Below are 13,189 nucleotides of genomic sequence, written 5' to 3'. Positions count from 1 at the left end.
ACATATATACATATATATACACATACATATATACATATATATACATATATATATATATATATATATATACACACACACACACACACACACACACACACACACACATATATATACACACATACACATATATATATATACACACATACACATATATATACACATATACACATACATACACGACAATTCAAACTGTGTTGGAAGTCAAAATCTTCACCGTTGTGTGTTTGAGATTCACAGGTTGCATTTAACAGAGCTGTTCCCATGGGAGTATCTGGAATGCCTCCTGTGTAGCTGCTGGATCGGTTATGGTCAAGTCTACACGCCGATCCGATACACCGGTAACATATCACGCTCATTTGCGTAGTAACACAGGAACGACGACATGCGTCACTCGCTACCTTACCTGTACATCCTACCCAATGGCTACTGCACTTGTGCTAAAGAGTACTACACAGCTGTGGTTAAACACATTTTTTCCATGATAATGCCACATTGTTAACAACAAATCTGTGTTGAAATCAGCAGGAGGAGAGCTAGTTAATGTTTGGCTGTGTAGAGTTTCACGATGATGCGTTCAATTCAGTAGTTTTGAACAAAGATCAATCATGACGCTATCATGATGTGTTCAAGTTTTTAGTGAGAAATTGGAAAGAATCCTGGAAATGTTTTCACAGCAATATAAAATAGATATTAGAGAGGGAAGTATTATGATTAGTTTGTTGCACTTATCGTATTAGTTTGTTTCTGCATTGTACTTTTGCTCTGGTTTATGCTCTTAAATGCTTGTTTAAAAAAGCATTTAAGATGCACTTATGACTTCTGGTGACTAGTAGTTCTCTTGAATACCTATGTTGAATACACTTATTGTAAGTCACTTTGGATAAAAGCGTCTGCTAAATGACTGTAATGTAATGTATTTGGACCCTTTTTTGTAATTTTACACACTGGTATGGGATTGCTACGTATCGGCTGGGAAGGAAAACATTGAATCGGAACATCTCTAATATTTAAGAGATTTCGAGGGTAAGCCATGTCTACTCCCAAATGTGGGGAGGGATGTTTTCTAAGTAGCGTTATCGCATAGGGCACGAAGGCCAAAACAGCCATCTTGATGTTAGATGAGCTCATGCTTTGGCATAACATGAACCAGAGACACCCTTTGTTTCTCACACATGATCTCACTGCATGACAAATACATTTGCATGAAATTTCCATTTCCTCTTTTGGACGACTTTAGTCTTATCCAGAGCAACACGAGGGCATGCCCTGGCTCCACCTTGAAAAAACAACATTTGCAGCACGACGCAAGATTGCGAGGTGTCACACGGAGTCAAATCACTGCAGCCATTTTGAACTGCTGAAGGACTTTAATTGTCCCACTCACTCTTTCACATTCAATATGAATCCAGCAAACCTACATCCTCAACGTCTTGAGGAGAAGTGTGTTTGTGTGTGTGAATCCTCCCACCTCACTCTGCCCGACAGGAACCATTTGCTCAAGGTGACAGAACAAGGCCCTTGTGAACTGGAAAAAAACTGGCACCGGCCGTTCGTTTCCTTGTGCATTACAAAACAGGGCAGCTGTGAGCGGGTTGATGTCGAGTGGCTTGACTTTGGTGCAAATGCTCTTCTTGGTTGTTTTTCTTCTGCCCTGCTCCTTATTCTCTCCGTCTCTCTCTCTCTCTGCCTGACAACACCCTCTGAGCAAACACAATTGGAAATGTGCTTGTAGATTTTGCAACCTAGGTTTCACCTCACACAAAGTATTTGAATCATTTAATCATTATTTGCACTCCTTGGTTAGGCTGCATGAAAGAAAGAAACAAGTGGGACCAGAGGAAAGGGTGGGAAGGGAAAGAGAGAGGAGGGTTAATGTGGTGAAGCCTAAAATGTCTGCCCGCAGTTCTAAAGGTGGACGGACAACTCGGAATATTGGTGAGCTTTTTTTTTTCCTGCTACACGATCGGCCAAGAATCACAAGAAAGGCAGCGCGACAGTGAGAGAAAGAAAAGGAAATGAAGGACAAAACATAAGGGTGCAATAAAACAAGAGAGCGAGAGCGAGAGAAAGAGATGATTACGTAGATTGCCTGCCTCACCCCCCCTTTTCGGCCTTGTTTTTTTTTCTCCCCGAGCCGCCTCCTCCTCCTCCATTATTCTCCCAAGAAGCATTGCTTCTCGGCACGAAACAGAATTAACCAGCACAACCCTCTGCAACACCGCTCCCCCAACGCAGAAGGAAATGCTGCGCCCCATTGGAGCAGCTCCAGAGCTCCTGCACCAATAGCAATGCGGCGGTGAGGCAGGCGTCGGAGCGACTTGTTTTTAACCCCGTTGTGCAAGACAGCGAGCCACACACAACAGACGGGCAGCTGCAGAGGGGGAGACGCAGAGAGAGGGGAAGCTGGATGGACCAGTGATGCATATGTCCCCGAAATTAAAAAGCAAAGGCAGGAAGCATCTCGTGGCTGACTCTCACACAACAGAAGGAATTGGGGGAAAACATGGACAGGATATAAATCTAAAAAGCATTACTTTTCATATGCAAAGTAAATAAAAAAATATACACGTATAGATGTGAATAAACATTTTAATATTTCTCAGGGCTTAACTTAAGGAAACAAGACGAGCTTCAGTTGCTAATAAAATGCAGTGTAGTCGAACAACATTCTAGAGACAAAATGCAAACAAGTGCTTCTCACTGTTTGTATTGTATTTGATATTTCTGCTTCCATAGATTAACAACACTGGCTTGGTTGACTTGGTCACATAGGCACAACACACGCAAACCTCATTAACATATCAATAGCTACACCTGCCCTCCATGTAATGATAGAGCGGCATCAGCATGCAAATGGAAGCTAAAAGGACAGCCCCCCCATTCCTATTCCTGACAGCAACACCCCCTGCTCCCTCTTCTCCAACCGTCTGCATCGAGACAGAATCCTGTCTTCTTCTTTTGGAAATGGGCCAACATCCTGATTCACTCTGTCTTGTACTAGTGTGCGCACACACACACCAGAGTTTAAATTTTGTACGCAGTAAGATCCACACATCGGAACGCAGCGCTCACATATTCTAAATGTGTTTTCAAGGGCACGTCACCCAACAATTACATTTCTTGGATTGTAACCACTGTGTGAACGTGAATGAGACTTTATTTCCTCAGTAAACAAGAAAAACTGGGCTAGGTCAACGTTGCATGTCTGCACATTCCTCAGATCTCCAACATTTCAGAGGCCACTACTGGGTCCGTCCTGCAGACTGATCCACTCGCACAGTGCTGCTCTTTCACCAATTGTTGTAACTAAACACTCCTAACACATGTATCTCACATAATCGGAAGCTGCTTGAGAGGCCTGGAAAAAAAAAAAACATGGCGGGCAGTCCGAGGCAGAGCAACAACATGCAGCCGAGCAATTCATTCTTAGCTTTCCCAGGGTAGGGGGTGAATTAAAAAGGCACGCCAGGGTCAGGGGAAATGCTGGAGGGGCTTGTCTTTCCGATGGGTTCCGAGAGGCCAGGTTTGCTAGCTGCAGCCCACACAGTCTATTATAAGATGTGAAACATATTCAGAGAATGTCAGTCGCAACCAATCAAAACAAGGCTCAGTGCGCTGCAATCTGGCTTCCAACAGGCATCAAGAGGATCAATCCAAATACTTGGTGCTGGCTGAACGGCCCCAGCAGGGCACAGGTGTAATCTTTGTACTCATGGAGCAAAGTCGACGCCGGATTGGAAAAACACACCGACTTGAAGCCACAAATACATTATTTTCCATCTCAAATCAACTTATTAAGTGGATTTTGAAATATCATGTTTGGTTGGAATGTACTGGATTAGTTTGTGCAGTGCTTTTAGTGAGCAACCAAGCACCTAAATATGACTGTGACCGATTCACCATGACACCAGATTTTGTAATATCAAAACATTCAATCCAATTCAAGCAAAGATGTTTGCTGAGTATAAAGAGTGATGCGTTTAAAGTACGACCTGCTGAAGTTAAGACAGGTCAGAAACAAATATCCCTGCAGAGAGGTCGTCACACATCCGGTGACACATTAATTGACATAACCGCGTCCAATAGAGCCAAATAACGCCTTTCTCTGTGTGCTCGCTGTGTCCACTGCTCCGGACTCGGGGGCGCAGCACAATGCGAGGCTGCGTGGTGCAGCTGAGTGGAGCACAGCTACTTAGGCGACGGTTAGGGCAGCCATTAGTGCTCGGAAACCGCGGGGTCCTGAAAAAAATAATAACCTCACCAAAAACATACGCAGGGCAAGGCTCATTTGAATATCTTAGGCATTCCCCGTATCACTTGTCGCAGTTATGTTAGTTTCATTTAACCTGGAAATGATTATCAACTACACCGTGAAAATGACATGGCATAGCTTAATCTGGAGACCAAGTCTTGATTCTTGAAATAATGTAGCTTTCTCTCATAATAAAGAAAAGACCCGATTGGTCTTTATAAACATAGCAGCTGCGAGGTCTCTAACTTGGTCGAAACTTGTGACTGCTGCATTCCGACTCAACAATGCTACTCGCCCTTACTCACACGTTGAGATCAAAAATGGAGGCTAAAAAAGGAAACAAGAGCTCCCCTCTAAAATACCACTCATTTCTCTTAACCGCCACCGAGGCTGGGGGTTGGTAGGTGGGGGAGGTGAAGAAGAGCAAGTCACTACCCAACAGATCTGCTTTTCTGATTGCTGCGTGCGTGCGTACACACACACACACACACACACACGCACGGAAAGGGAAATAGGGAAAAAAAACACAAGCACAACCTAGCTTTCAGCTTGATTCACACGCCAGAGCGAAGTTAGGAATGCATTGCAGGAAGACAAATGCATTAACATGATGTAGCCAAACACCACCATGATACAAACCATATTTTTCATAAAACTAAACATATTAGTCCAGAAACCTACTGCAATATCTTATAAATACGTCGTTACATGCAGAGGTAACGCTGAAGGTCCACCGAGTGTGTGCCAAAGCACTGGTTCACAATAAGGACACAATCAACTGGAAAACATCCAGAAAGTTAGCTTAAAGGCTAGTATAGCATTTGTTGCCTATGGCTCGTCTGCTAACGTTCACCAACACAGCAGCTGGTTGCTTGGCTAACAGGAGTCGCAAATAATTATCAAATTGCAAGTTGTGTCATGGATAACTTTTACAAAATTCGACAGTTTTGTGGTCCCAGAACAACACTCAATACATTGCTGTCAAAAGAGCAGAGCCAAATACATGTTTTGGTTCGAACAAAACAAGTTTGCATTTTACCTTACGCGGTCTGAGTCTGAACTTCCTTGCCCAAGAGCTGGTATGCAGGTCCAACGTTATTCTATCAATTCAACCTAATAACTGTGCAACAAACGCGAATGAAGTCCCTATAATGTGCTGGTGGTGTTGTTTTGACTTTGTAACGTTAGGGAATATCAAGCCTCTGCGGAAACACATTAGAGAAACTTGCTTAACAAACCCAAGGTGGATTTATTAAACGTTACTTCAATTTGTAGCTTAGTGGGCTGTGGTCAAAACACAATATATCTAATTGGTACTTTAAAGCCATAGCCATGTATTACTGGATCATTCCTGGTATGAAAACTGAGATAAAAACTGAACTGAGGGCACCCTTAATGGACTAAACGTTACACGAGTCAAACTCTTGGAAACTTGGATAATGGTGTTGAGAGCTTTTGGGACACGGTTGCTTGAAATAATGTTGTAATGTTCGCTTTTATAAACTAGTAATGTGATGAATTCCCAGATTTACAAGCTAGCTACCAAAAAATCAACACAAGGAGCTGATCAAAAAGTCATGGAAGATCAGTCCAGACACAGCTAAGAGCAGCCCTGCAAGGCAGACCATCAACATGGAGCCTTTTAGCCAAGCAAGTCACTTTAAAGTGGAAAGATCAACCAACTTGTTCTAATAAACTTAAGTGGACGCTAAGTAGTAAGCCAAGTTGGTTAACGTTAGCTTCATAGCTATGTTTGGTTGACTGAAAACATGGAGCACTATGTGTCTGTAATAACATTACTTATGTTAACATTTGAGTTACTGCCTCCATCTATAGAGGGTGATATTAACAATGAACACGAAGTAAAAGTACTCACCTAAAGAGGCATTCCAAACTTGAACAAGCAAGGCAAACGCATGTATAGTGGGTCCTTAGAGTATCCCAACATCAAATCCAAACAGACCAGTAGGCCTGTAGGTCGGCCTCGGAGTCTCCTGTATCCTTTGCCCTTAAAAGTAGCTCCCTCTGCAGGGGTAGGAAACAAACTTCTCAGTGTCTCCCACGCATAGACGGAAAGTTAAATTCCCTGTCCTGTTCAGGTGCACTGCATCCATTGAGTGTCTATTATAGATCCCCGGTGGATAAATCCATGTATTTTAGTGTATTATATATACTATCGCTATTTATAATGGGGTATATGCTGCTGTATGTGATACAGGGCTCTGATTCTGTCTCGGGTCCTTACATTCGCAGAGGCGCCCATCCCCCTCCTCACCGGCATCGACCGCGGGTCCCAGCGAAACTGACACACAACCACGCCACGGGGTTTTCCTGGCGACAGAGCAGGGGCTCTCTCCTTGGGCGGCCCTTGCTGCGATGTCCCGCCTCTCGCCAATGATTCGTCAGCAATGTGTCAGTCATATTACACACGCGCGATAGATGCAAGTCTGAGCTAAATTACAGCATCGATTTTTTTTTCTCCGTCAACTACGTCAGACGGGGCGGGCACTGCTCAGAGGAGGGGTGCGAAGTTTCAGTCACATTATAATATGCGTGTGCTGTTGGCGTACAAGGAGTATAGCAAAGAGAGAGTGGCTGGATTCGGGGGACAATTTCACACCCAACAAAGGATCTGTACCTTCAAAGGTTCCGGGAAATGCTCGTTATTAAATTCGAATGCCATGGAATTCATTTGAATTCGTTAGTGGGATTAATGTTTTTTTATTCGAGCGTTATATTCATCTATTTAACGTCGAAGGAGCTTTCATAGATAGGAGCAAGCGTTAGCTGCATGGGGTCTCTGGGGCCCAGTTCCAGGGACACCAGAGGCAGGGTTAGCCCGCTGGGTCAGCCCCACCTACCGGTGTATCAGATGAATGGAGTATGAGGTGTTACTCTGCTAGCAACTGGTGTGGGATTGGACCAGGTTGGACAGGGAAATTGACCAGGGCTCCTGGGCGCATCTACTTATTTCTGGTCCCTCCTACTTCTATTCCCACACTTTGCAGACACTGAAAATGTGACCGACACAACGAAAGTACCTCTAATCAGCAGCTACTCAATAAAAACTATTACTGGAAGTTGTATTTAAAGAACGGGCGAAAAGAATTGAGTGCAGCCTTTGCTGTGATGAAGTTAGATGAAGAGAATTGACACGCAGCCCTCGTTTCCTGTTAAATATTTTAAAGTCAGTGGTTTAGCCACCGCACACTGGATTTACAAACATTTTTAAAAATATACAAGTATATCATTTTGACTTCTGTTTATAAACATATAGTCGCAGTGACGCCATTGGCTTCTTGTCCTGTCATGAGACTTGTGGGGGGCGACTGATTGGCTGCGGTGATAAATGCCAACGTCATTTGTTGCACAGGTCTTACAAGCCACGGAATTAGACAGCAGTGTAATGCAATTGTTGCAGATGTGCGGCTTCCAGAAAACAATTGATGAAGACTCCGAGCTTCATAAGTAATTACTAGGAAACACACTGACTGTTGCATTTGCGTATGGATACATACAAGGTGAACTCGGTGATACGGCTCGACACAATCGAGGCAGAATGCATTTCTTAGTCGATTAATTATATAACCGCTAACGTTACGCCCCATAGCAGCCGAAAGGGTCACATATAAGTGCATTGACTTCATGTTTGACGGTACTTATAATTTCACTTATAAATCGCCACTTTCACGTCCGTTTTTGTGGCAACTTCTCGGGTTGTTTTCCGTTAAATCACTTCCCACGGACCGTCATGAGAGTGATACGTGAAGGACAGTTTACACGTCCCTCAGCCGGACTCCCATGGCAGGAAGCGGCCATAATTCACTATACTGCCATTGTTATTGCGGTGAAAAAACGATGTCATATGGCCAGTGCTATAACCACGCACTGCAATATGGCTGCGTTCAACCCATCCCCCACAATGCGTCCACTGCCAGCAAATCTCTCTCGTGTGTGAGTGTGGGGCGTGTGTGTGGGGGGTAAAAACACGATTCAAGATGCTCGTTATTTAATCTGGAGGCATTTTTAATTGTCTCCATAGTCTGAAACACTCACATAAATGACTGTATAACATAGGAGGTATCAAAGTGAGGACATGTTACTAAAATTGACATAACTTTGGGATTCCGACTGTTAAAATGTACATTTCATATTGCGTGCATGCCACTGCCAGTCTTTTTTTTTTCTAAAGATTTTTGTTACAAATAAAATCTTTGACAATAAGCTAAGACTTCTGGGAGAGGCAGCTCATGCCCACAAATATTTGTAGTGAGAACATAGACACAACAGCTCACACATCCTTCTGTGTGTATTAAGATTATTAGTGCGCACCACTATTCACCAGGTCCAGAAGAATTGCTATACACACACACACAAGTATCTGTCGAGCTGTAAATTGACCAACTTTAAAAGTGTAAACTATCCACCACAGGCAGTCAGAGTGCATAAAGTTGGGCCCGCACACAGCTTTACTACATGACATTTTGGATCCACACAACTTCTCGCCCACCGTCAAACTCTACCAATAAGTCAAAGAAATGGAGGATTTTCTTCTTTTTACACAAAGAAAAGAAAAACAATATAACAAAGTCCAGTAACTGTGCATACTGTTTAGGATGGCACAACACAGATTATACATTATATGGCATAATGTATTCAAAATGTAGCCATTGATCAATAATGAGTAATGTCATTGATTCTATAGGAGAGGGATCTTTGGGAGAATAGTTAGACACAAAATCATTTAAACATTAAAAATGAGTGTTCACGCATTATGAGTTAATAAGTTACTCTTCACTCAGGAGTAGTGAATCAAATGGGTAAATACTACATCTGCTATGCTAATTATAATGACATGATGCATTATTCTACAGTACACTGCCCCTTGAATAAGCATGATTACAATATTGGTCAGCCACCAAAAATACATGATTTTACTTTGCCATATCTGAAACTGGACCACAGACTAGATGTGTTTGAAGCTTGATTAGGATTCTAATCTTAAGACTCTCCTCTAAGTAGGTGGCCTGATTGAAAAAGGTCACCAGAAAAAATAAAGCCACTGCCTTTGCCCCGTTCCCCTGTGAACCACTGGTCTCCCCTCCTGCTCTTAACGGCCGACTAAGCGGCTCAGACAAAGAATGAAAGGGAAACAAATGGCTGAGGGTGTGTGTTTTCTGGTGTTGGGACATGTCTCGTTTTCCCTTGTTCTTTAGGTCTTTTTTTTTTTTTTTTTAAAGGTTGTTACAAGCTTGCGTGCCAAGACTCTGCCTGCCGCTGGGAAACGCTGCCCTCTGCTGGATGCACGGTGGCACTGCAGAGCAATGCCTTCCCCCCCAGTGGGGTTGAGCCCCTCAGAGCAGCTTCAGACTCCCAGTGATGTTGTTCACCATCTCCTCCTCGCCCATGATGGCCAACACAGTGCGGGACCCGGCCTCCACCTGCCCAACACAAGAAGGGTTTAGATTGTCTTCATGTCACAACACTTACACAACCGCTTTTTAACCAGATATACGAGTATCAGTAATTTATATATTATATATAATATATTGGGGATACCTACAGACATTTACACACAAGATAACTCTAAAATGTCTCGTTTCCCTCACCTGGGTCATCCCTGCATGCTGCACCAGGTAGGTGGGCAGGCTGAGGCTCATGGCCAGGGCCTGCAGCTCCAGTAGATGAGCCACATTGGTGCCCTGGACCACCACCTTCTTGGCTCTGTATCAACACAATGCATTTATTTATGTAAAATAAATGTTTATATCAGCAATGAAACATTTGACTGAACTGAGCAATTCTACAGAACCCAGTGTAGAGAACCCAGAACACACACACAGATGGTGGACCAATGATTGTAAAAGCAAAGGTTGCACAGTGGCAGGACTTTGTCTTTTTAAATTCAAGAGACTAGAGGGTGAAAGGCGTGAACACTTCAGGATCTGAAGCATTAACGGAGGAACATTTTAGATTTCTGCTGACAGCGGCAGATGAACTGGATCAATCGTGGCATCCTGGATCGGTGTGTTCCACGGTGAAAGAGTGCACGACAGCGGTGAGACGAGGGGGGGTGGACTCTTTGATTACATCAGTGACGCTTTGTGCTCAACCGTAGTCTTTGGTGGTCAACTTTTAATGTGAAGATGCCGGCCATATTATCTGCCAGAGAAGCCAACAGCGTTTCTGTAGCTGCTGTTTAAACTCCTCCTGATTGGACGTTTTGTTTTTCTTGTGTAGCATGAAGGTGATTGTGCAATTGTGCATTGTGTATTTCAAAGTTCATACCTTGCAACTCATAGGCTTTGTTTTGATTATTTATTGTTAAATGTATGGCCGCTGAAAGTTAAAATCTAACAGATTTACACATCTTCAATGTTCACGTATACAGTGCAAACCACTAGTGGTTGTTTAAATTACAAGTGACATGTTCTCTACCAACACACGGTGCAGGCCTTACCCACTGTGGTCCCACTTCCAGGCCATCTCCCTCCAGCTGTTCTTCTCCTGTAGAGCCTGGTACAGACCCACAGCAGCGTGGCCCACCTGGGCCGCCACCTGCACAAACACACAGCACTGAGCACACACCTCAGCAGGGATCCGGTTACAGCTGGACTAAAAACGGCTTCATGTGCCTCTTGTGGCCAAGTTCAAGTAACGTTGATCACTAAACTTGAAAAAGATAACTGCATTGAAAAAAAACATTTCATTCTTTTCTATTAGAATGCAAACTCAAGCTAAAAACAATATTTGCATGAAATCACTATTTCTGTGCGACTGATAAGAGCAGAACCTCTCCCACTCAGAACCTGGTAGGTATCAATTATTGGGAGAACGTGGAAAATTACAGACGAATGCAAATTAAAGACATGTTTAGTGAAATAACAGAACACTTATAGCAGCTTTCACTGTCAAACCAGAGACAGTGGTGATTAAAGAGCTAAAAGTAATTCCTATATTTTTAGCCAGTGGGGCAACAGACCACATCCGAGCCTTTGTTAAATATTAGGACACGTTCGTTAAGATGGACCGTGCATTTGAACGCAGCATATATCCCACACAGTCCACATTGGCGCCGCTGGACTCACCTTTCCAACACCCATGGCGAGGTCCATGTTCACCACAAACACCATCTTGAACACGAGGTCATCGTCTCCCTCCTCCTGCGGGTCAGAGCAGACAAAAGGAGATACTGAGGTTTGGCTCTGGACAAACTCCACGAGGTCTAAAGTACCACGGTGTACCTGTGGGGACTAAGGCTAGCTTATGGGCACCTCATTCTCCAGCTTGTTGAAGTAGTACATTGCCGCCTCCTCGGCAGACACGTTCCGTGTGTGTAGAAGTGCCTGAAGTGGTGAGAAACAATGAGCAAAGGTCAGAGCAGTGAATGATAGTGTGGCCATGCCATTTTGGCTGATCAACTAAACAATGAGGGGGAGATGAAAAAAAAAAAAGCCACATTCCTTGTATGCGTCAGCATACTTGGCCAATAAAGCCAATTCTGATTAAATACATTCAGTCAGTTAAATTGGTTCAATCCCACTGCTCTGTTAATACTGAATCATTAGTTAGGATATTCAACTATTGCTGGTTTTGAGCTGTTGGATGTAACAGCAATAAACCAAGTAAGTCTGTATGCTGATACATTAAAGAGAAGCCTAGTCTGTTCAGTCTGATAGAATGCAGGACCGCCAAACGTTATGTTGCTATGGTGATGGAGTCAAATATAATAATTCAAATAATTTGTGTCATTGATTTTTATCATTGTAGCTATAAAATGCCTTTACCATCCTGCTTTTGTCCTCCAACATAACGTGTTATCATGCAGCATTAGTCACCCTCTTGTGTTAGATAAGCTTCCAGCTCTGTATCGTAGAAACGCTCCCAGACGACAATTAGCATGAACAATAGAATTTGATCATGAGATAATATTGTCCATGTAACAGCAGTGAATTGGAACGTTTAGCATGGAAGCTGTCCAGTAATGCAGTGTTCACATTATATAGTATTGATCATTGAAGGTCAGCAATGGGGTCATTCACAGTAGAAATGTGCCATTGTCACTCATAGAAAATGTGATTAGCACTGTGAATGAAGCCCTACCAGGGAGCTACAGTTCAAATATAGGCAGTGTTCAAAAGTAATGTGCATTATCAAGATCCCATTAAATAAGGGAGTACCTGATGACAGTATGAAGTATGCATGTTTGTACACTTTCAGACATTTTGATGTACCATGAAGTCAGCTATGCAACAGTCCCAGTCCTAATCATCACTGAATGTTGATGGAAATGTGGCCTACATGCCATCACCAGTGGCCCACCTGTTTGGCGGCCTCCTCTGGGATGTCCAGTTCCCGGAGCTGCTGCAGGAACACAGGGTTGACCTCCTGAGAGTCTGGACCCGGCTGCTCTGTTGGCTCCATTCTGGACTGTAATGAAGAAGAACAGTGCTCAGCATCACTTACCCACATGAAACAAGACACCACTGTCATCAGAGCTGGCCATCTCAGACTGAAAATGACAAATATACCTTGGTCCACAGTTGATCTTTTTATATACATATATATACATACACATATACATGCATATATATACACACATGCATATATATGCATATATATATGCATATATACATATACATATACATATATATACATATACATATATATACATATACATATATATACATACACATATACATACATACACATATATATATATATACACACATATATATATATATACATATATATATATATACACACATATATATATATATACATACACATCTATATACACACATCTATATATATATATACATACACATCTATATACACATACATATATATATATATATACACATACATATATATATACACATACATATATATATATATATACACATACATATATATATACACATACATATATATATA

At 42.6% G+C, this 13,189-nt stretch overlaps 1 protein-coding gene across 1 annotated transcript; it reads right to left on the bottom strand.

Moving 5' to 3' along the window:
• Positions 1–1,059: 1,059 nt before the first annotated feature.
• LOC116377346 (probable peptidyl-tRNA hydrolase 2) lies at positions 1,060–12,831 on the bottom strand. Its single transcript, XM_031838962.1, has 6 exons — positions 12,575–12,831; positions 11,527–11,598; positions 11,341–11,415; positions 10,713–10,810; positions 9,862–9,976; positions 1,060–9,693 (listed from the first exon to the last, which is right to left on the bottom strand). The coding sequence occupies exons 1-6, from the start codon at positions 12,812–12,814 to the stop codon at positions 9,607–9,609; spliced, it is 687 nt and encodes a 228-aa protein (XP_031694822.1). The 5' UTR covers positions 12,815–12,831; the 3' UTR covers positions 1,060–9,606.
• Positions 12,832–13,189: the final 358 nt, after the last annotated feature.

This window comes from Anarrhichthys ocellatus, unplaced genomic scaffold (genome assembly GCF_004355925.1).
Source record: "Anarrhichthys ocellatus isolate YVR2014 unplaced genomic scaffold, GSC_Weel_1.0 scaffold1144, whole genome shotgun sequence".
Taxonomy (NCBI): domain Eukaryota; kingdom Metazoa; phylum Chordata; class Actinopteri; order Perciformes; family Anarhichadidae; genus Anarrhichthys; species Anarrhichthys ocellatus.
Note: the sequence above shows the minus strand (reverse complement) of the source record. Positions and strands in the feature narration are given on the sequence as shown.